At 36.5% G+C, this 24,635-nt stretch overlaps 1 protein-coding gene across 7 annotated transcripts in view; it reads right to left on the bottom strand.

Moving 5' to 3' along the window:
* Nucleotides 1–24,635, bottom strand: part of AFTPH (aftiphilin) — a 67,180-nt gene that overhangs the window by 25,643 nt on the left and 16,902 nt on the right. For all 7 annotated transcript variants that reach the window (XM_049650314.1, XM_049650312.1, XM_049650311.1 and 4 more), the window contains 2 exons: nucleotides 12,782–14,739; nucleotides 981–1,132 (listed from right to left, as the gene is read on the bottom strand). In XM_049650314.1, coding sequence (XP_049506271.1) covers nucleotides 981–1,132; nucleotides 12,782–14,707 — 2,078 coding nt within the window. In that variant the 5' untranslated portion in view covers nucleotides 14,708–14,739. The remainder of the gene's footprint in view (nucleotides 1–980; nucleotides 1,133–12,781; nucleotides 14,740–24,635) is intronic.

Below are 24,635 nucleotides of genomic sequence, written 5' to 3'. Positions count from 1 at the left end.
TAATAACTTTGAAATTAAAATTAGATAATCAATCTAGCTCCTCTAACATCTAATAATTAATAGGAGTTCCAGAAAGAAAACAATGGAGGGAAAGTAACTGTATTGGTATTATATTGGTAATTGTCAATTCAAGAGAACTGCCCAATACTGAAGGACAGAAGCCTCCAGATTGAAAGGTCATATACCTAGTGTTCAGTCCAATTAATAAAGACTCATATCAAGATACTTCATTGTGAAATTTCAGAATACCCACAACAAAAAAATCCTAAATTATAAATTTAACATAAGGGTAGAATAAAAATTTTACTACCCATGTACCTTTATTTCTCAGGAGGCTATCAGAGGATGTGCCCCACCAATATGGGCTCTAAGTGAATGGCAATCCCAAGATACCATGTTTAAGAAGCCTAGATTGAATCCATCCCAAATTGGGATAGAATGGTGGAAGGCTCAGGGGAAAAAAAAAAAAAAATGGAATGGCTAGCCTGACAGGTTTGATCATAACCTGGAGGGTAGGAAAAGACTGAGTAAATGAAAAAGAGAGACAACTATTAAGTCCAAGAAGAAGCTTACTATAATGGAAACAGTGGCTTAGCAGTGAACACTATTCACATGATTAAAATAATGAAAATACCAAATATCAACTTAACAAAAAACTATGATGTAAGTCATACAGGGAAGATGAAGGGAGGAGAAGAGCACATGTAAAGTCTAAATTCACACTTATCATACTCAGAAGTCAAAAGATAATACATAAAATCGACTGAGGAGAGTAAGGATTTAGAAATATTTGAAAAAGCGTTCAAAAATGGAATAGGGAGGTTTTTTTGTTTTGTTTCAGCACAATATGATTTTTTAAACTTCAACACAATGTTACAAGAACATTTTAGAACCCTGATGTTTTAAGGTAACTGTTGTTCTAATTTATAAGGTTAAAACTAAGGAACATACATGCTATCTAAAAACTGTCTACTACTTACCCACTTTCAGCTAAGGCCTCTCTTGTTTTTATTGGGAAGGTGCTTGTTTCCAGCAAGTGCTTCAGGGAAGTAACTTCTTCTTCAGTATCAGGGATAAATATTGAAGGAAAACATGCTTCGAAAATTCGCTCCAGGCGGTTTAGTAAAGCTGTCTGCATCAAAACAACCCCCCCAAAAGTTTAATTTCTCTAATTTTAATGATCTTAGTTTTATCATCATCAACACACATACACACACACACACCTCTGACCCCACACCCTGTCCACTACTACAGGAGAGGGAGGTTCACTATCAGTCAGGTACAGGAAGCACTAAGTCAAAGGAGCATAACTACTTGCAGAACAGATGCTCTAAATGATCACTTTAAATACTCATGGTGATACAGTGGCGACAAGTAAATGTAGTTATATGCCAAGCAACATAGCTGGTACTTTGCAAACATTACCTTATTTATTAGCCTATTAAAAAATTCACAAAGAAGAAATTAACTACTCAATTGTATAATGAGAAAGCAATCGCAAAGTGTGAATTATCTACCCAAAGCAAAACCAAAACCAAACAGCAACATTCATAAAAGCAGGCGGCATTCATATTCTATCACGGGATGTTCCCTACTACCACCCATGTACTCTAGATTTAGGAACAATTAAATTGAAGGTTTGTGAAAAGTATTATGCTATCATAGTTGAAGAGAACTTTTTTCTTGAACATAAAAACATTTGAATTTTAAAACACTTTTAGAAATATCTCTGCTAAAAGAACAAAGTAGGAAAGAATGTCTTATTTTTACTAAAAAAGCAATAGCTCATTTTTCATTTTGATGATCTGTGTTATCTTTTAAAAATCCCACTTCTTTACTCTTCTATGGTGTATACAGGTGTATTTTTGAATAGAACACTGCCTTTCTTCCAAGAATGGATATTCCCTAGAGTATTTTTACTGAGAACACTGGCATTTTGAAGTATTTTCTTTAATTAAAATTTGCTGAATTTATATTAACTTACACTTTTTAGGGGTACTACTAGGTTATTCTACATGTGCAGCCCACAGTAACTAACATTTATCCCCACTATCCTAAGTGTAACTCAGACACATGTAAAATATTTTCAACTTAACTCAATTTACCGCTTAAACATCAAATAGGAACACAAACTGTTAAAGACTGTCGGGAGTGTACTACTGAAATGCTATCGAGTATACAAGAAAGTGCCACATCATGGTGGTATTTCCTGCCAAGTAACAAAGACAAGTTAACGCTTGATTTCTGTTGTTTAGCACAGTCAGCAAACAGGAAAATGAAAAACAAACGGAAAATATCTTCCAAACAGATTTTCCAATCCAAAAATCTCTTTTGGAAGCAGTATCAGAGCAAAAACTTAACAATGCATAATTAGTCTCAGGGTACTCTTCTGCTATCTCTACAAAAGTTATTCTAACACCTTCATTATATTCATGTGTGTGATATGGGAAAAGGTTCTCAGTATCAATTATGAAACCTACAGTAAAGAGTAGACTCAAGATCCCAAGGCTCGTGAAACTTGAGTGTGTCAAGGGGACCGGCACTTACTTGCTTCAACAGAGGGAATGGACAGACATTACTTTTAAAGGGATCAGATAACCATCTAATTGGAAACATGATGAGCACAGGCTCCTTCTGGGCAGACAAGGTAAACAAAAACTCACATATGACCACATTTTACTTCTCTGTAAGTTAAAATTGAATCTCTCTCGTATCCTCTTTGTTATCCTTTTCATGGGAAAGAAAAAATATTTGTCAAAAGAAGCAATGACCCCAAAATACATTCAGTCATTTGGGCAATATTACATCTAACTACCAAGTCTTAGGTACAACAGTGAGCAAATTCTTAAAATGAGTGGAATGTATGTGAACATTACATTCAAGTTTTTACATCTTCCCCCTCTCATACAGAGTATAAATTACATGGGAAATTTAAAAGACAGTTCCATTTGTCTTTAAGGTTAGATATTACATTCGATTGCTTCAAATATTTTGTTGAATGAAGTAGAGCAAGGGTCAGAATTTTTTTCTATACAGGGCCAGATAGTAAATAGTTTCAGCTTTGCACCAGCCATAAACAAGTAAGTGTGGTGTGTTCCAATGAAACTTTATTTACCAGAACAGGCGGCCAGATAGAACAGGCCATAGTTTGCAGATACCTGTGGTATGGCAGTAAATAACAAAGATTCAAATAATCAGAACCCACTAATTGAAAAGCACCACCCACCACAAGGAGGAACTCTAACAATTTAACAAGAAAGCAGCTAACAGAATTAAAGATTCTGACGAAAATTGAATTTCCTCTGACATTTTGCTTTAAAAGTACATCGATTTCCAACTATCAGACTATTTCCAACTATGAGACTAGTCAGGAGGGAATCCTCTAGAAAGAGTTCCGTACGAATATTTTGTTCACAGTAATAAATGCCAAATTTCATTTGCTACTAGTCAATTCCAGTAAGTAAATGGCTGATGTAACTATAATACTTTAGTGGAGGACTGTGGACGCAAGGGGCTGAGACTCCGCTTCTGGATTTATAAACTGGAGATATCAGGGGCAACCTCACAGGGTGGGTGACAAGTTACAGGATTAAATACTTGGTACCCAGTGTGTGGTCAAGAAGTGGTAACTTTTTCTTACTACTATTGTTATTGTACAGATGATATCCAGAAACAGAGTGCCTACCAAGGAATAAAGTAAATATCAAAACTAGATTCAAAGCTCACTAGCGATGTTGCTCTACCACTACTTGGCATTCTAAATCATTAAGAAAATATTTGTCTTAGACTATCAATTTCTACATTATAACAAGAAAATACAAATTTTTGCACCTTCTCCAAGATCCTCCAACTTAATTGGAAAATAAGTACCAATTTAAAAACGTCTATCATTAAGAACCACTTTTATAAATAGAACGTGTTACTGCTACTCCTTGTGGATTTTAAACTTTGGAAATTGGTAAACATTTTGCTTGACATTTTGGCATTTGTGACTCAAATCTTGATCACACTATAAAATGCAAAGTGTGCAAATCACACGTTGGGGGTGTTTGAGTGTTTTACTTCCCAAGAAGCACAATAAAGTTACAAATTCAAAATGTAATGGAACATAGTCCAAGGAACTTGGTAAGTAGAACAGGTTTAAGAACATAGCTAACATAATGCTCGAAAGAGAAATTAAACAACCCACCACAACAGTCTCTCTTGTGACCAAACAGAAAGGTTTCTTTCAAGAAACAGATTTTCTAAAAGACTGTAATCACACAGTAAATTAAAAAAAAAAAATTGTTTGAGATATTTGAGACATATGAGCACAAGATAAAAGTTATATATGAAAACTGTGATATTGGTAAAAGTTTTTGTTTTAATTATTAATTTTAACTGTTGTAATATCTATATAAATTTTTTCCTCAATACTATTAGCCATGGATAGTTTAATACATACAATAGCCTTAAACCAAATCAGTAATAAAATTAATATCAAATCAACACTAGGGTCACTAAAGTGAAATATTATTTAACTTGGATTTATTCTACTGTGTAAGAGTAAAAAATAACTTTATATTACTCTACCTAATAAGAATTCTTGTTTCTATATAGATTGTATCCAGCCATAAGAGGCAAGCTACTCCTAGTTTTGATTAAATGGGGATACTACACAGTTTTGAACTCCTTGGAGCAGACTGACTCAAAAAAAGATGTGAATGTAACAGTAATGTTTATTAACACATTACAGTACATGTGGACTTGTATTAGATGTAAAATTCTAAAATATTATATTTTATTATTTGGAATTAGTGGTAAAGTCAGACTGGCTATGCTCTAGTTTCCCTCAGCAGATAAGGCAGCATATGGAAAGCAAACAATATCAGTACAGCCTAGTTCAAGAAAGTGAAAGATCAAAAGATGTCCTCTGAAACCGTCACAAACAGCAAAACCTTGATACAGTGTGTTTTTTCATTTAATGCTGATGCAGTGCTTATCACATGCCAGGCGTTATTCTAAATGCTTTATGAATATTAGCTCACAGAAGAACAGATGAACCATCAGAGGGAAGTAACAGTAATCTTATCCCCATTGTCTAGATGAGAAAAACGGAGCACTAAGAGGTTAATTTGCCCACAGTCAGATGAATATTACATGCTGAATCCTAATCTAGGAGGTACAGTTTCAGAGTCTGTGCTCTTAAACACTAGACTATGTTGCCATCAAAGCAGTTCGAAGTTCAATTTCTAAAAATTATAGGAGCTTTGAGGGGGGGGACTATGTCTCATTTCGAATCTCCAGTACTTAGGTTCGTGCATATAGTGGATATAAAAATGTTAGCTAAGTCAGTGTGCACTTAAAAATAAAAAAAAAAAAAAAAGCACTTCACCCTTATTTAAGACTGCAGGGGGCATGTTTGTTCTACTTATGAAAGTAGATATTATAAGCCATCTAAATCATTTTTGTACATACATTGGATATATTTATATAATTGTAACAAGTATAAATAACCAAATGCCTTTATGTTCTAGGTACTATGTTTAATACTTACATGTTACTTTACTAATCTTTAAAAAAACAAAAAACAAATCCTGAAAGGTAAGTATTACGGTTTCCACATTATAGATGAAACTAAAGCTCATGGAGATTAATTAACCACAGTCTCATGTTGGTATGGTACACAGCAAGGATTTGATCCCAAGTCTGACTCCAAAGTCTCTTTTCACCAAATCATGCTTTTACCCACTTTTTGTGGTCTTTCAAACGTTTGTAGCCATTAGGTAAGAGATTCAACTGTTAACTGCTGAGGTGATGACCACACTTAAAGCAATTATTTCATCTATATAATTCATAGTTTTTAATAAAGCAAATTATAAATTTTTGCTAAAGAGTGATGCACTGTAAATTAATGAGAAGGTAACAAGTGCCCACACATTTAGCATACTAGTTAGCTGAGGTTACAATAGTAGCTGTATAGCAAACTAAATAAAATAACATTCACATCAATTACCTGACTTTTATCTTTTTAAGAAGTTGGGATTAAAAAATGTTCATTGGGGCACCTGGGTGGCTCAGTCAATTAAGCGTCCAACTTTGGCTTAAGTCACCATCTCCTGGTTCATGAGTTCGAGCCCCATGTTGGGCTCTGGGCTGACAGCTCAGAGCCTGGAGCCTGCTTCAGATTCTGTCTCCCTTTCTCCCCCTCTCCCGCTCAAGCTATGTCTCTCTCTCTTAAAAATAAACACCTTTTTTTTTCCAATTTTTATTTGAGTGATCGAGCGAGTGGGGGAGGAGCCGACAGAAAAAGGGAGAGAGAATCCCAAGCAAGCTCCACACTTAAGTTCAAGCCCCACGTCAGGCTCCACATTACGACTGTGAGATCATGACCTGAGCCGAAATCAAGAGATGGACACTTAACAGACTGAGCCACACAAGCGACCCTCAATTATTGCCTTTTAAATGCTTTTAACTTCAAAGCCAAAGAGGAAAAACAGTCATCAGTTCTCTCTTGAATGTGGAATTAGAAAACTGGTGGTTAGCTGAATACGCATGCCTCTCAACTCACACATGTAGCAAACTCTCAGCCTGGTGAACAGCCTCATGTCTGGCCATTACACGTTTTAAGAACTGGGGGCTCTGATAAATGTAGGGTTGAAAGTCAAATGCTATTCAAGGCAGGTGCCAGAGTCCATTTTATTTTCTCTATTCATGTCCAGCACTAAGACAAAGGAGAAGAGCATGGTGCTCAGAAGAGTTCCTAATCTGTCAAAACTATTCTGAGAACAGAAACTAGCCCCCAAGCAGCAGCCAGAACTAGAGATACTCTCACACAAATTCTCATTTGCCTCCAATACTTTCTGCCATTCACCAAAAAATGCAGTTGGCATCACTATCTCTTGCACCTTTACAGACCATTTTCCAAGAAGTTCATTTCTGAGATTTTTCAGTAACAATATTTATTGAACACTTATGTGCAAGACAACGTGGTAAACACATTGACATGTACAATTTTATTTTACTTTCAGAGTAAGGCATTTTAAATAAGTACTATTATTATTCTCTAAATCTAAGGTTCAAGAAAGTGACTAATACAAATTAGTGTTGAAACCTAGATCTGAATCTGGCAGTATAACCCCAGAGCATTGCTTTTAAGCACTCACTGTATGTACCCAGGGCCAAGGCCTAAGGCCCACAATAACTTTAGGGATTCATGAAAATGTTTTAATAGCTAATATTAATATATTCATCTTTATACCAAGTTATAAAATAGAATTTTAAATATCTTTTATGGGTAAGTCATATAAAAGTCATATGTGGCCCTGGCTATATTGCTCTCAAAAGGTACACTGGCTTTTATCTTTCCCAATTTTCTCCTTTTCATATATTTGTTTTCCTATCAGGGTCCTTTATTACCTTGAATGTCTCTATAGTAACAATTATTACTTTTTCAAACCAGGTATGATTTCTGGGAAAGCACAAATGCTCAGCTATCCAATGGTTTAATTCATCAATGGGGGCAAAGCATTATGTATGAATTCACTTATACTCATTCTCAGGTCTGTCGTATCTCCATGTTTAGGGTAAAGGTATATAAGTAGCCGTTGCATTTTATTCACTGATGCAAACAAGTCACATTATTAAATGCAGAGTTTACCAACTGGTAGGTCCCAGTCACAAATATGTTATAAATCTCCCCTAAATCCTGAATGCTACACAGGGACAAATGGCACTCCCTCTTATTAATGTTATGTGTCAACTTGACTGGGCCATGTGCCCAGACAACTGGTCAAACACTGTTCTGGGTATGTGTGTGCAGGTGTTTCTGGATGAGATTAACATCTGAATTGGTAACCTGGGTAAGGCAGATTGTCTTCTCTAATATGAATGGGCCTCATGCAATCAAATGAAGACAGCTTGAGGACTGTAGTTGGTACTTCTCTGCCTCCATAAACACAAGAGCCAATCCCTTATTAGTCTCTTTCTCTCTCCCTCCCCCAAGCCCATCCATCTGTCTGTCCATCCAGCCATCCATCCTCCTGGTTCTGTTTTTCTGGAGAGCCCCAAATACACCCCTATTTTATAAACAACTCTACTGGAGTATAAGAAGTATATTGAAAATATTCAGTTTTCCAAAGGGTAAGACCAGCACCTAGGATCCTAGACTCTGGGTCTTATGCCATTCACATGCAGACCTTCTTAAAAGCATCTTGTATTTAAGGTTAATTCCTAAAGTTCCTTCAACATATTTCTAGTTAGTTTTCTTCCTTAGGAACAAAAGTTGATTAATATTAACAGTTTTAACGTTGATAAGCATTAGATCTTGCTCTGAAGTTGAAGTTTAAATTTTTTTTTTTTTAATGTTGGTTTTTGAGAGAGAGATAGAATGCAAGTGGGTTGGGGCAGAGAGAGGGAGGCACAGAATCTGAAGCAGGCTTCAGGCTCTGAGCTGTCTGCGGACAGCCTGACGCGGGGCTCGAACTCACGAGCTGTGAGATCATGACCTGAGCCGAAGTTGGACGCTCAACCGACTGAGCCACCCAGGCGCCCCTGAAGTGGAAGTTTGGAAGAAACATAAAATCCACTGGGTAATTTAATCTTCCATTTAAGAGGTCACCTTATGCCTTGCCATTATTAAATATTAAGTAAGATATCAAGTACAATCGACACTTGTACACTTTATCAATTCCCAATTTCAAGCTATATAAGAAGAGTGAACAACTGTAATATTCACCATGCTCTAAAAAGATGGTTTGGCCTTTCTGCACAATTTGTGCATAAATCTAACCAAGTATTTCCACCTATTTTGGAATTAAACACCAGAATGTCAATTTTTCTGAGGGAAAAATAACACAAGAAATATTAGTTTCAGGTGTATGACATGATACGAAATGTATATATTGCAAAATGATCACCACAATAAGTCTAGTTAATAGCCATCCCATACAGTTACAAATTTTTCTTTTCTTGTGAGAACTGTTACAATCAATTTTCTTAGAGATTTTCAAATATACAATACAGTATTATTAACTATAGTCACCCTGCTGTACATTACATCCCCAGGACTTATTTTGTAACTGGAAGTTTGTACCTTTTGACCACTTAATTTATTTGGTTGCTTACTTCTGTTTTCAGTAATAAGTTCAGGTGTTCATCTACAGAAAGGAAAACCTGCACAAATCTTAGGCAGATGATTAAATAAACAAAGGTGAAAATGTAGAATTAGAGTCAGTTTGAGAATGCTGACTTCCCAGCAAACAAACGGTTTATTTATTATTTAGCAGGTTTTTTTTTTTTTTTTTTTTTTTTTTAGTTTTTAAAGAGCAAGCGAGTAAGCAGGGGATGGGGACAGGGACAGAGAGAGAGGGAGAGAATCCCAAGCAGGCTCCACACTCAGCATGGAACCTGATGTGGAGCTCGATCCCATGACCCTACTAGGATCATTACCTGAGCCAAAATCAAGAGTCGGGTGCTCAACCAACTGTGCCACCCAGGCACCCCACCAACAATTTGGCTTATTTTACTTTAAAAGTATTCATAATTATCTTCCTTCTTTTTGTGACACTTAATTTTTAAGCCTCTCAGAAGAAATCATCTAGTAACATTTTCCCAGTAGCATAATCAAGTAGATGGCTAATAAGAAACAATTAATCATAATTTCCTTTTCTATAGCTACTTAATATAGAAATTATCAATTACCTAAATTCTCAAGTAACATCCACAGCAATATTTTAAAAATTTTACCAAAACCTCAGAGTTAAATGTTGTACTTATAATATTACCTCCTTTACCATACATCTAAGAGAAAGTAATCTTGGCTATTTCAATCAACTTTCCTTTCTGGAACATTAACAGGTTAAAAAAAAAAAAACTGTTAGAACAATATATGAGATGGTCTTTTGGAAAAAAAGGACTGCTTTGAAAGTAAGGAGGACTTTTTTTTTTTTTTTTTTTAATCATCATTTTGTTTTGTTTTGAATTTTAGCCCAGAAAGCAAATAATAGTTTGGACCTCTTTCCAATTTGTACAACAGAGATACCACTACTTGTTTTCCTCTACGATGTGTAAGAATGTTAACAAGAAAATGAAATATACTGAGCTCTGGGTTCTCAGAAAAAAATAGTCACTGAAAGGGAAGAATAATTCTCAGTAAATAGTCATGCATGACTTTACATCAAGGCTTCAATCCTCTGAGGCGACCAGATCCACATTTGAGAATTAGTTTGACTAAGAACATTTTATAAGTTTGAAAGATTTCTTCTTGGTTGACTTTTCCCTAAGTAGCAAATTATTACAATAAAGCTGTAACAACTGATGGTCTCTTGACTCAAGGAAGATATATTTTATCAGAATATGAAGATATCCTTTTGGTAGCCCAAAAAAAGGAAAGTATTAAAAAACAGAGACCCAGACAATGTCACAGTGAAAAGAAGAAATCTGAAATGACAACTACACCATTCGTCTCATTTCTCAAAACCAAGAATTGTTCCCCATGTTTCTTTAATTGAATTAACCGAGCTATGAATCCTAAAAGACTCACAACATTCTGTCAAAGCAGAATTTGGACAAAACCACTTGAAGGCACTCTGTTTAAGGCAGAATTGTTGCATCCATGTTAAGACTGAACAGGAATAAATCATTTTAAGTTTAACCACTAAAACCCTAATGTTCACTGTCATTAATATGTGAAGATTTCTGTGCTGTCCCCAACACTTAACAAGTAGGAGAAACATTTTAAGAAAAATATCAGTAAATCTAATCCTCTCCTAGGGGGCTTAATGTACTTTTCCCAGCAGATTCTGCAAAAGGAAGAAACTGCGGGCCACAAGCCTGGATCACAACAGCAGGATAAGAATAAAAATCATTTCCAACTCAGTCACTTACTCAGCATGCCTTACCCATTTCCTTACCTCAACTTCCTTCTAAAACTTATCTTTTAGCCCCTTTCAACAATTTCTTCTTTCCAAAATCCATCTCCAAGTTCTGCTCATTTTCCAAACCCATTCAGCAAAAATAAAAGTCTGAGGACCAAGCCAAACAAATCTCAGGAAGTCTTAATGTATCTTGCCACATCCACATGGTTTTTGCTCTATTTTCACAAAATAGAATCATACTATAGAATTCTTATTTTTCAGTGGATTTTTTCACTCACTTTAAAATTTATTGTCATTTTATCTTCACAGAAGTCCAATGAAGTAGGTATGATCTTTTTATAAACAACTGAACTCAGAAGTAACTTGTCCAAAATCATAAAGCTTATAAGAGGCCGAGTCAAGATTCAAACTCAGATCTGTAAGATTATATAAAGCTCATATACTTTACTACCTCTTATGTCCAGTTGTCAAATTACAAATAACTTCAATCAACTTGTGTAACAAAAAGGTCCTTTTTGAACTGGTCATACTTTAAAATTCATTATCTGATGATGTTAAAAGTTCTAAGGCTATAAATTAAAGATCATTCAATACCAGTGTCACCTTACAGTAAGATGAAACTCAACAGGGAAAGGATTAGGTCAAAATCAACAGTCTTGGCTTTGCATTATATAATTAGTTCACTCCTTGCAAGCTTCTACTTCCATAATAAATTAATCAACAGGAAAAATATACATTAGCCAAACCATATACAAACCAAATTAGCAAATTAAGCTATTCAGACACTCAAAGTCAAATGAAAAGTAATTAGCTATGCACACCACCTGGTAATACCATAACAGTATTTTCACGTATCAAAGCAATGATGTATAACCATTTCAACTGACACTCAGACTTTGGAAATATTTCCAATTGAAAATGGTTTGCTTGGCAAAAGATAACTGGAAGAGTTTGGGGAATTTTATTCTCAGGATCTCTAAAAGAAGCTGGTAGGACAAGTGTTCCCTGAAACAGTTGTCAATATAAAGCAGTGATTTTCTGGGGAGTTTTCTTTCCGATACCTCCGGGATTGAGGAAAGGTTAGGTTTAGCACAGGGTACAACTCAGGACCGGGGAATAACCTGGATATTAAGCTGCGTCTCTAGGGGCTACTTTAGGTCAAGATAAATCTCAGTGAATCTTCTCTGAAGGAGTCTGGAACAGAAAAGGATAAAGTACAGGCCCTGGCGGGTAAAAATATTCTCCCTGACACACTTATTCCCCAATAAGTGTAAACGTAAATGTACATTTGCAAGAAATTATAAGCAACTAAATACAGTTCTAGTCTTCTCGTACCCTCATCCCAGGTCTTTAGTGGCTGTCAAATTATGAAGTCCAAATCTGCTTTGCTCAAATTCTTTTTCTATCCTTCAGTTCCCTATAGCCTTCAGCTCAGGTTGAGGTTTCAAATTCTGCTTGCTCTCTGCCACACTCAAAACTGTACTTCAATTTCCTAGGTCTTTGATGGACAAAATTAAGAGACATTATTTTCTGAAAGTTAAAAAAACATCTACTAAATCTGAGTTTAACTTTCTTCTAAAATCACTGTAAAGGTAGAAACTGAAGGATTCACTGGACTAGTTAGCTAATTAATGAATTTTTACGTAAGTGATATTTATGTTAATCAAAAAATCAAGCTGCTGAGTTTCTGTAAATATTAAACTCATTGAAATAAAGAAAAACCTCACCAAACATTACTTATTGTAGGACTGTCCATTTAAAGTTTACCAAAGCGTTGTGAAAAATGTAATCCACAAATCAAGCAAGCATTATGTATCATAAGAGACTCCTTCAACAGGTACCCAATTTAAAAATGCTTTTTGAAAAGCTGAATTGCCTCCACGGCAATTAGTATATTATACAAAATAGAGAAAACCAGTAAATACCTGAACTGAAGTGGCTGTTTCCTGTAAATGGCCACCAGCAACTGCTCCTTTGGAAGTTGCTAAAGGGACATTGTGCATTTTGGGGGTTCCTGGAGTATCAATCTTTTCATCTGTCCTATGTGACTGCCAGGCTTCCTTTCGATGGTGAGATTCAGCAGCCTGCTGGTCTCCAAAAGTAGCCCAAGAGCAACTATCTTTCTGTCCATCCTCAAAGGCATTCCAATCTACAACTTGGCTAGGCCCAGCTGAACTGAAGTCCGCAAAATCATCAGAGTCTTGAAAAGCACTGCGGTCCTCTCGAATATTTGGCACAGAATCAAAATCTCCAAATTCACCTTCTTGCTCAATTTCCAGTTTTGAAACAGTATCAGTGCCTGTCCCAGAAGACTTTCCCACCAACTTACATTCCTCTGATAAACTATCAGAAGTCTGTTTTAGGTCGGACTCAGTAAATAGAATTTCATCTTGGCAAGAAACAGCATTTGTATCCCCAAATTCTCCAAAGTCATCACCTGGTTCACTAAAATGTGGAAAGTGCTCTGAGGACTCTTCGAAAGTGATATCGCTCATTGAATCTTGGGTACCAGTAACAAAAGGTGGAGTTGTGCCACTGGCTGTGCCGAAGTCACCAAAATCATCCTCGTTAGTATCATTGCAAGTCACAAAGTCATTACTACTGTCACCATTTTTTACACTTAAAGAATCATCCAGAACATTTTCTTCTGTAGGATCAATGCTGGGGCTTTGGGAATCGGTAAACTTTTTACTTTCTTCTTTGGAAGAACCAACTTCATCATCAGCATCAGAAGTTTTAATAGAATCCATGCATAGGTCAGCACACTTAGAAGTAAACAAATCAAGTTTTTCCTCAGTTTTACATTCTCTCATACTGGCTTCTGAATTATCAGCTGAGTCTGCCAAACTCCAAGGCTTTGATTGAACTGATTTTAAAAATTCATCCTGTTGCAATGTTGGAAGGCCTTGTTTTTCAGTACTGAAACCTCTGGTACTCATTATGCTTATTTCTGAAACACAAACCTGATCCTCTCCATCAATGTCTCCTTTATCGTCAAAGCTTCTACCCAAAGACAGTGCTTTTACAGAACTCAGTTCACTGACTCTATTAATTTTATTATTTTCCTGAATGGTTAATGCTTCTCTATCATTTAAAACTGCACATCCTGTATCTTCTAGTTGTATCCTTTCCTTTTTGGAAAATGTAGCAAAATCTGCAAATTCCTCAGCAGGACTAGGTGCACAGTCTAAGTTATAGTCAGTACTATGAGTGCTAAGAGGCTTTCGTCCTTTTGAATCGGCTTCGGTGTCCAGATCATCTGTTCCCTGAGGATTTACAGTTTCCAATACTGCAAACCCGTTTGTTAGAATCTCCAGACATGGAGGCTTTTCACCATTGCAGCTCTCTAACTGCTTGTTTTGATGAACAACATTCATATCAGTTCTAAAATCTCCTGGAGAGAAACTTTCAGGTGTTCCAACATTCTGTCTCTGCTTCACTATAGTATTTAAATCTCCTGGACTTTCTATGCCATCAATGGAAGTATCTAAAGTTTTAGATGAAATTATTTCTTTGCTGGTGGTAGAAAGTAAAACGTCAGACTGTCCTTTCACAGGAGAAGAAAGTTCAGCAGTGATGTCTTTATCATTACCATTCTTAATGGATTTAAAGCTAGTAAGGCTATCTACATTTTCTGAGAAATCATGAATTGGCATAAAATGGTTTGAAGGTACAAACTCTTCCTTGGGACGAGTATAATCTGGTGTATCAAAGTCAACAAATCCTACACCAGAAGGGCTAACTTCTGAAAACCCACCAAATTCCCCAAATTCATCATCATCATCATCCTCGGCTCCATTGTCTAGTGGTGGTGGGGATGAAGAGTACATTCGAATGATGTCTGGCTCCATTGTTCAATTGCTTTCAAATAATTAATTTGCACCTGAAAAAACAAAACAACAGGGGTTTTTTTTTTTTTTCTTGGAGGGGACAGATTACGTATACAACGTCTTTCAAAACTCTCTCAAAGCTATTTCAAACCAGTGAAAATTTACAGTGCTTTGTTTTGGACCTTTTAAATTCTTTTTCTCTTAGGTAAGATGACTTTACACAGCTATAACGGCAAAAAATTTTTCTCTTTTCTAGTGTAGGTTTCTAAGAACATTGGTGTTACATTACTGAATTTGGGGATTCCAGGAAATTTTGAATAAACACAAAAGTATATCTACAAAATTCTCTCGGAGCACTTGCTTATTCTCTTAAGCTTGCTTTGCTTTCTAGTCCACTGGAGATTCAGGGCCTGCCCTTATGGATTTGTGAGTTCTTTATAAATAAGACATGAACATTTTCTTTAATAATTGCTATTCAGTTCAACGTTTATTTCTTACCCAAGTTAAATTTTAACAGACTTTATTTTTAGAGCAATTTTAGGTTCATTGAGATGGTAAGTGAATTCCTAGATCTTCCCCACCCCCATTCATCCACAGCCTCATTTATTACAGACATCCTCCAGCAGAGTAGTATATTTGTTACAACTGATGAACCTACATTGACATACATCGTTATTACCCAAAGTCCAAATTTATATTAGGGTTTGCTCTGTGTTGTACATTCTATGTGTTAGGACAAATGCATTAATTACAGTATCACAGAGTAATTTCAATGCTCCAAAAACCCTCAGTTCCATTATACATCCCTCTCTCCCCTGTGCCTGGCAACCACTGATCTTTTTACTGTCTCCACAGTTTTGCCTTTTTTGGGATGTCACAGAGTTGGAATCATACAGTACGTAGACATACATGTCACACAATATGTAGCCTGTACATACTGTATGATTAGCTTCTTTCATTTAATAACATGCATCTAAGCTTCCTCCAGGTCTTTTCATGGTTGATGGCTCATTTCTTTTCAGCACTGAATAATATTCCATTGTCTGGATGTACTGCATTTTCATTTTGTTTTATAACTTTTCACTACTGAAGTCATTTAAGTTGCAAAAACAGTACAGAGCTCTCATGTATACTCCAACCAGTTTCCCACACTGATAATGTGGTAAATAACTGTAGTACCTGTTCAAACCAGAAAACTGACATCAGTACACTATTAACTCAGTTACACACTTTAGATTTGACCATTTTTCTGTGTGTGTGTAATTCTATGAAATTTTATCACATATGCAGATTAGATTCAAGTAACCAACACTACAATTAGGATAAGAACTGTTGCAAAAATAGTTCTGTAATATTCATCAATATAAAGAAACTCCCTTGAGGTGCCTGGGTGGCTCAGTCAGCTAACCATCTGACTCTTGATTTTAGCTCAGGTCCTATCTCGAGGTTTGTGGGTTTAAGCCCCATATGGGGCTCAGAGCTGACAGTGCAGAGCCTGCTGGGGATTCCCCCCCCCCCCCGCCCCCAATCTCTCTGCCCCTCCTCCATGCTCTAATTCTCAAAATAAACTTAAAAAAAAAAAACAAAACCAAAAACCTCATTCGTGTTACCTCTCAATACACCCTCCCCTAAACCCTAACTCCTGTCAACCACTGATCTGTTCCCCATAATTTTGCTACTTCATAAGTACTTATTATGTAAATGGAATTACACAATATGTAATTCTTTGGAGGTGTTTTTTTCCCCCCACTCAGCTTAATGCCCTTGAAATCCATCCATGTTGTTGCATGTCAAGAATTCATTCTTTTTTATTGCCAAGTTGTATTCCGTTATATAGCTGCACCACAGATTATTTGCCAGTTCATTCAATTTAGGACCCGTTGGTTGTTTCTTGTATTTTACAATTACAAATAAAGCTGCTATGAATATTTGTGTACAGACTGTTGTCTGACAAGTTTTTATTTCTCTAATATGAATTCCCAGGAGTGCAAATGCTTGGTCACATTAAGTTTACAAGAAACTGTAAAACTGTTTTCCAAAGTTAATTTTTATGGGACCAAATCAACTGTTCATTAGTAATTTTCATTAATTTGGTTTCATATAAGCTTGAGATTTAATATTTTTTTTTCTAATTTTACACAGTTTTCTTTGCATTTAGTTTTTAATACATCTAGAATTTTGGTATATGATCTAAAGCAAAGGTCTAATTTTTGTTTTCTAAATAGCCAAGCAATTATCCTAATCCCATTTATTGAATAATCTTTCCCATATCTATTAGTTTATATCTTCTTCACCTAACTTCTCTTTTAAATATTTATTTATTTAATCTCTACACCCAACATGGGGCTCAAACTCATGGATTCGAGATCAAGAGTCACATGCTTTTTGGACTGAACCAGCCAGGTGCCCCTCTCTATATATTTAACTCTTAAATGGAATCTATGTCTGAGTTACCCTGTTCCTCTATGCTAAATCGTCAAAAATGCCATAAGACAGATTTACATTAAAAGCAAAGGGAAAATTAACAACAAAAGTCCTAGAACAAAACGAGCCTATAAATTGATACTTCCAGTGAACTAAACTGAAGCCCAATGAATTGGTATTTTCTGCCACTCACGGTTGCCAAGTTAGATACGTGAATACCATAAAACTTCGTAAGCTCAAAAAACAGAACAACCACTTCCTTCTAATTCTCAAAATAAAGTTTCATAAAATCTTCCAACTTTAGGGAGAAGGTACCATACAAACCACTTAATTTAATTAGATATGAGGAAAATGAGGCCTACTGATGAGCAACTTTCTCAAAGGTCATACAGCTGGTTAGCAGAGAATGGTTTCAGAATTTTGAAAATGATCTTTGAGGTCAATGGTCACTGAGAGTTATTTGAAAGAAAGTGAGCAAATCATAAAAGTAAAAGACTCCATTGTAACAGATCTATTTTAAACTGTCTTCCTCACAAAATCAGCATCATAAAGAAGGAAATGATGGCTTTACTTCCTGAGATACCTTCTTTTTTGCTCTTTAAATGAGAAAAGGAAAAAAAACAGTAAAAGATACATATAAGCCCTTAATTTTCTCCTTTGTCTAGAATCCCGATAACCCATTTCAATGCTTAAGTATACAGGGTTATTTGACCTCTAACAGTTTCTCTGTGATTATGAAGTTCCTATTATTCAAAAATACTCTGATTGTTAATGAGTGTGTGGAGAAAAGGACATTTGCACACACATACTGCAGGTGGGTGTGTAAATTGTTAGAAGGCTTATAGAAGGCAATATGACTATACCACACAAACTTTCTTTTCCTTAAAAATAAAACAAAATGCTCCAAAAGGGATTATTTAAGCAAATTATGCTTTGTCCTTCCAATAACATACTATGTAGCCATTCGTATCATGATTCCTTTTTTTTTTTTTTTAATTTAAAAGCATTCACTTGGGGCGCCTGGGTGGCTCAGTCGGTTAAGCGGCCGACTTCGGCTCAGGTCATGATCTCGCGGTCCGTGAGTTCAAGCCCTGCGTCGGGCTCTGTGCTGACCGCTCAGAGCCTGGAGCCTGTTTCAGATTCTGTGTCTCCCTCTCTCTCTGACCCTCCCCCGTTCATGCTCTGTCTCTGTCTCAAAAATAAATAAATGTTAAGAAAAAAAAAATTAAAAATAAAAATAAAAATAAAAGCATTCACAATAGTGGCAGCATGTCAAAAGGACACAAAAGGCAGCCTGAAGTGATTCTTACTGGTAAAATCAGTGATAAGCATCAAAATAACGACAGTAACAGATTATAATCCACTGAATAACCAACTATCAGTCCTCAAATATAAACATGTTAAGATACTGCAGTTTCAAAATAGCTCCCCACAACATACTCAATTATAAGAGAAAGCAGTGTAACTTTACAGCGGAGCTGACACTTCATCAAATGATCAAAGTGAACATCATTAGCAACGGGAATATCAAAATCCCACATCACCTGACAAGACACAATAAGAACACAGGATCACTTCTGGAATATTCCTGCCCAGAATATACAACCTGAACCGATTCATGAGATAACGTCAGACAAATTCAAACTGAGAGACAGGCTGCAAAACAGCTGGTCTGTAATCTTCAAAAGTATCACTATCATGAAACTTAAGGAAAAACTTAAGAACTGTTCCAGGTTGAAGACAACTAAAGAGACAAGTAAATTTAACACTTGATTTTTAACTAGCTTCCCTTTCTATACAGGTCATTATTGGGACCACTGTGAAACTTGAATAGTGTCCAAGGACTAGATAGCAGAAATGTATTGATGCTTATTTCTTGGTTTTGAGAGTGGTATTGTGCTTATGTAAGAGAATGTCCTTGGTTGTAGGAAACGCACACTAAAATACTTGGGAGAGATGGTACATCAGGTTGGCAACAGTCCCAAATTATTCCAGATAAAGACTTATTTGTACTGCACTTCCAACTTTTTATATGATTGTGATCACCAATCACCTCAAGATGAAAATGAAAAAAGTTAAAAGAATTCAAGATTTATGTTTGCATTTAAATATGTACACTGTATAATAAACGTGTTGCTTACATAGCATTTAAAAAATTGTGACAATACATAAAATTTACTATTAAATTTTTTAAATGGACTATTTTAACAATTTTTAAGTGTATATTTCAGTGACATTAAGTACATTCACATTGTTGTGCAACCATCACCACCACTCATCTTTACAACTCTATCTTCCAAAATATTAAAATGTTTCCTGTACTCATTAAACAATAGCTTCCCATTCTCCCTCCTCCCAGCTCCTGCGACCACCATTCTATTTTGTCTCCACGAATTTGGTCAGTCTAGGTATCTCATGTAAGTGAAATTGCACACTATTTGTCCTTTTGTGACTGGCTTATTGCACTTAGCATCAAGTCCTCAAGGTACCTGTTGTAGGGCCAGTGTCAGAAGTTCATCCTTTTAAAGGCTGAATATTATTCCACTGTATGCATCTACTATCATCTGTTGGTTGGGTTGCTTCCACCTTCTGGCCACTGAATAATGCTGCTATGAACACAGCTGTACATCTTACTTTAATTTTTAATTTTGAAATAGACTAACAAAGTTGCAAACACAGTAGACACTTGCACACTCTTCACCTAGCCCCCCCAATGGTGAATCTTACATAGCTCCAGTATAGGAGAAAACTGAAAACTGACCCTGTTGGTCCATTACTATTAATTAGACTACGGACGTTATTCAGTCTTGACCATTAAAGAAACCAAAAACTTGCATCCACTTGTGTTCGTGTGTAATTCTGTTCAATTTTATCCCATGTATAGATCTGTGTAACTATCACAACTATCAAGATACAGAACTACTCCCTCTCCCCCCCACCCCCATCCCTGGCAACCACTGATCTGCTGTCTCCATGGTTTTGTCATTTCAAAAGTGTTACGTAAATGAAATTATACACTACATAACCTTTTGAAGTTGACTTTTTCCACTAAGTATAATGCCCTTAAGCTCTGTCCTGGTTACTGCGTGTATCAATAGGTCAGTTTTTGCTAGGTAGTATTCTATGGTACAGATATACCACTTTGTTCAACAACTCAACAACTGAATGCGATGAGTTATTTCCTATATTTTATTGTAAACAGTACACATAATACGTTAGTAATATATATAACAGCATCTTTAAGTAGTATACATAATAAAGATGTTAACAACTTTTATGTACAGGTTTTGTTGTGAATAGAAGTTCTTATTTTCTGGGATAAATGCCCAAGAGTGTGATTACTAGGTTTTACGGTAAGTGCATGTTTAGTTTTAAAAAAGGCTGCCAAACTCTTTTTCAGAGTGCTGTACCACTTCACCTTCCCACAGTATTTTTTTTTTTTTTTAAAGAACCACCTGTGATGTTTCTTATTAGTAGAATCTGTTCACAGTTAACCTACTGCTCTTCCTAAAACTTTTCATTGTTTGAAAAATGAAACATTTGATTGGTTTAGGCCCATTTCAAACTCAGGTGTTAAGGAAATAAATACCAAGATCTGAATAAGAGTTTGTAACCAAACAAACCAACATAGAAAATAGTTTTTCTTCCTGTCATAAAAGTACTCTCTCCTACATGCAACAGGCTGTCAGTCTCCCACACTATGAATATTTCCATATTTCTCAAAACCGTGTCACCTACTGATGGGAAGAACTTGGGCTGCATATTCCCCTTCAGTAGGTCTTGGTTCTGGCCCACCTCATCCTTCAAAAATCTAAAAGAATGCCACTCTCAAGTTTCAATCAAGAACGCCAACCAGCCAGTGTGGAGGAGGAGTGAAATTTTCCAAAAAAATTCTTCCATGTCCAGGCCAACTCAGTAAAATTTGTTAGTTGAAGTATTATTTGTTGTTAATTGAAGTATTATTTGTATGATGAATTAGCATATGAAGTTTGACTTAATTAAAAAGTGTGTCTATTTTGAGAGAGAGAGCACGTGCACACACACATGCAAGCAGAAGGAGGGACAGAGAGAATCTCAAGCAGGCTCCATGCTATCAGCACAGAGTCTGATGCAGGGACTCTATCCCACAACCATGGGAACATGACCTGAGATGAAATCAAGAGTCGGACACTTAACCGCCTGAGCCACCCAGGTGCCCCCCCTTTTCTTTTACACAGAAAATACGGATTTTAGCTATTCCTAACAGGAAAAAGAAAAAGAGATAGATGAGCTACTTTATTTTTTTAATTTTTTTTTTTAATGTTTATTTTTGAGACAGAGAGAGACAGAGCATGAGCGGGGGAGGGTCAGAGACAGGGAGACACAGAATCCGAAACGGGCTCCAGGCTGTCAGCACAGAGCCCGACGCGGGGCTCGAACTCACGGACCGCGAGATCGTGACCTGAGCCGAAGTCGGACGCTTAGCCAACTGAGCCACCCAGGTGCCCCTAGATGAGCTACTTTAATACCGTGCCTGGCACACAGCAACCTTAATAAATGTTTCTTCATCCTGCTTAATAGACAACTTACTCCTTACTCCACACCACAAGGATTTCAAAACACTTGTCTAATTTCTTTATAATCCAAACAAGCATATTCACACGTGTGTGTATGTGTAGAAGGATGTGTTCAACTCCCCATTTTTATGCCTGCTTATTTCAAGACCTCTTACAGTGAAATAAACAAGTAATGGGGGTATCGAGGAAAGATTCAAGCCATAGTATACACAAAAAGTAGACATGGAGCTTTCACGTCTGGGTAAATGGGGGATCCTAAAGTTAGAGCATGAGGCAGAGAATTCGGGCAGACCTCTGCACTTTGTAGAGATCTATGGGAAATCACATCCTTATACAGAGACTAGGAGACAACATAAGTGAAAAATAGTAAACATAAATGCGAGCCAAAAAAAGACCTTCAGGGCTACACACCACGAAAATCAAAGGATCTTAGCTTTGGGAATTCTAATATAAAAGGTCCAATGAGAGGAGTCAGGGGAACAATCCAGTAGTAGCAATCAGCAGTGGAATACTGAGTCCTGAGCCAGATGAGCAGCCAGGGTAGCAAGGCGTACAATAGGTGAGAGTGATTCAATATTAATCTCTCACAAGAAAAGAAGCTGCACCTGCTCAAGGAGTTCTAGCCTCATATCTGAAATGGTCATGGAAAAGAAGAGATGGGGAGTCTCTAAGTGGAAAGCTGTGGGGTCAAGTGGAAAGGTGGGCCTGGGAAGGCAGAGGACTCAAAGGATGAATAGGGCTAACTATCACCTAAGATTAAAAAAATTTTTTTTTAACATTTATTTATTTATAAGACAGAGACAGAGCACGAACGGGGGAGGGTCAGAGAGAGGGAGACACAGAATCTGAAATAGGCTCCAGGCTCTGAGCGGTCAGCACAGAGCCCGACATGGGGCTTGAACTCACAGACCGCAAGATCATGACCTGAGCCGAAGTCGGCCGCTTAACCGACTGAGCCACCCAGGCGCCCCTAAGATTATCAGGCAATTAAAAAAAGTTTCCCAAGAGGAACAAAGTTGGAAGACTTCAACCACCAGATACCAAGACTCAGTTTAAAGCTACATCATCATGTAATAATAAAGACAGCACTGCAGTGGGGTGGGGAAAGGACAGCCTTGTTTTACAAGTGGTGCTTAGATCAAGTGAATATCCACACAAGGGGAATCAATCTTTGATTCTACCTAATATCTCACACAAAAATCAGCTCCAGACAGATTGTAGACCTAAATGTGAAAGGTAAAAAACAATCAACCTTCTAAGAAGGTAACTTAAGAGATTATTTTCATGACCTGAGGGAAGGCAAGGTGTTTTAAATAAGACATAGAAAGCAGTAATCATAAAAGAGAAAATGATACATTGGACTTCATGAAGGTTTAAAACCTATGTCCACCTAAAGAACAGCATTAAGAGAGTGGAAAGGCAAGCCATTGCCCAGAAGATATTTGTGGTTACATGTAACTGTCAAAGAACTCATATCCAAAATATATAAGGAATTCCTACAAATCAATGGGAGACAACCCAACAGAAAAATGGCCGAAATATATGAACAGGTAAATCACAAAAGAGGATATCCAAATGGCCAATAAGCATGTGAAAAGTCATCAGAGAAATGCACATTAAAACCATGGTATCAACACTATTATACACCCACTAGAACAGCTAAAATTAAAACAAAATAACATTAACCACAGCTACTGATGGCAACAGCATGAAACAAGTGGTATTCTCATACTTCAAAGGCTGGAATGTAAGTTGGTATACCCATTTGGAGAACTGTTTGGCAGTATTTACTAAAACCGTACCTGGTATATACTCCACAAAGGTGAGTACATACATGCACTGAAAGACATGTACAAGACTGCTCAGGACCACTTTATTCTTAACTGAAAATAACCCAAATAACAGATGCTTAAAACAAACCATGGTATATACATACAGTGGGGTACATGGCAATGAAATGAATTACTTACTACATGCAACATGGATGACTATCACAGACGTGTGAAAGAAACCAGATACACACACACAAAATATATATTATGTGATTCAACTTCTGGGCAGTTCAAAACAGGCAAAACTAATGTACGGTGATAATTCAGAATAGGAGTTACTACAGCAGGTATAGTATTGACTGGAAGAGAACATAAAAGAGCCTGGTGAATGCTAAAATTGCTATTATCTCTTGATCAAAATACTACACACGTATATGTATTTGTAAAAGTTCATCCCGTTGTACACTTAAGACTTGTGTACTCTGCTCTCTCTATATGCATCAAAAACAAAAAAAATGCTTCTCAGAAAATCAACATACTTCAATTAAGGGACTCCATTACAAGTGAATGTATGTGACCATAATAAACATATCATTCCATTAAAAAAAAAGTTTTGCTTACTTATACTTTGCCTGTCTCTGGGATTTAAGGTAATATATGTATGTCTCAAGAGGTAGTATGGTACAGGAGAAATATCTTGGACTTGGAATGAGATCCTAGGTTCAGATTCCAGCTTCCTCACTTACGAATTATGTGAGTTTGCCCTGAGCTTCGGTTTCCTATCCAGAAAAAGGGGCTAGCAGCTCCTCCCTTTCAATGCTGTTTTGAGGATTACAGATAACAGACCTTCAGTATGTGGCACATGCTGTGCCTCAGCCAGTTATCAACTATCATCACATTTTAACTTCACTGAGTCTGTGGTTCAAATCATAATCTACCCTTAACAAAAATCTAAGTCAATGTTTGCTTAGTCGGCACAAACATTCACATGACTCTGCATATAGTTTAGGTCACTGAGAGAGTAAATCATGGAAGAAAAATTTACTAACCACACTAAAGATCCATGACACTGACTTTATTGCCAATTTCTATAACCCATCCCTGGAAAATATAAAACAATATCCAAGGTTGAAGGACTGAGAACACAGACTCTAAAGGGACCCAACCAACTCAACAGACTCGATTAAAAGATGGAGG

This window comes from Panthera uncia (genome assembly GCF_023721935.1).
Source record: "Panthera uncia isolate 11264 chromosome A3 unlocalized genomic scaffold, Puncia_PCG_1.0 HiC_scaffold_11, whole genome shotgun sequence".
NCBI lineage: Eukaryota > Metazoa > Chordata > Mammalia > Carnivora > Felidae > Panthera > Panthera uncia.
The sequence above is the reverse complement of the archived record's forward strand: the minus strand, read 5'-3'. Positions and strand labels throughout refer to the sequence as shown.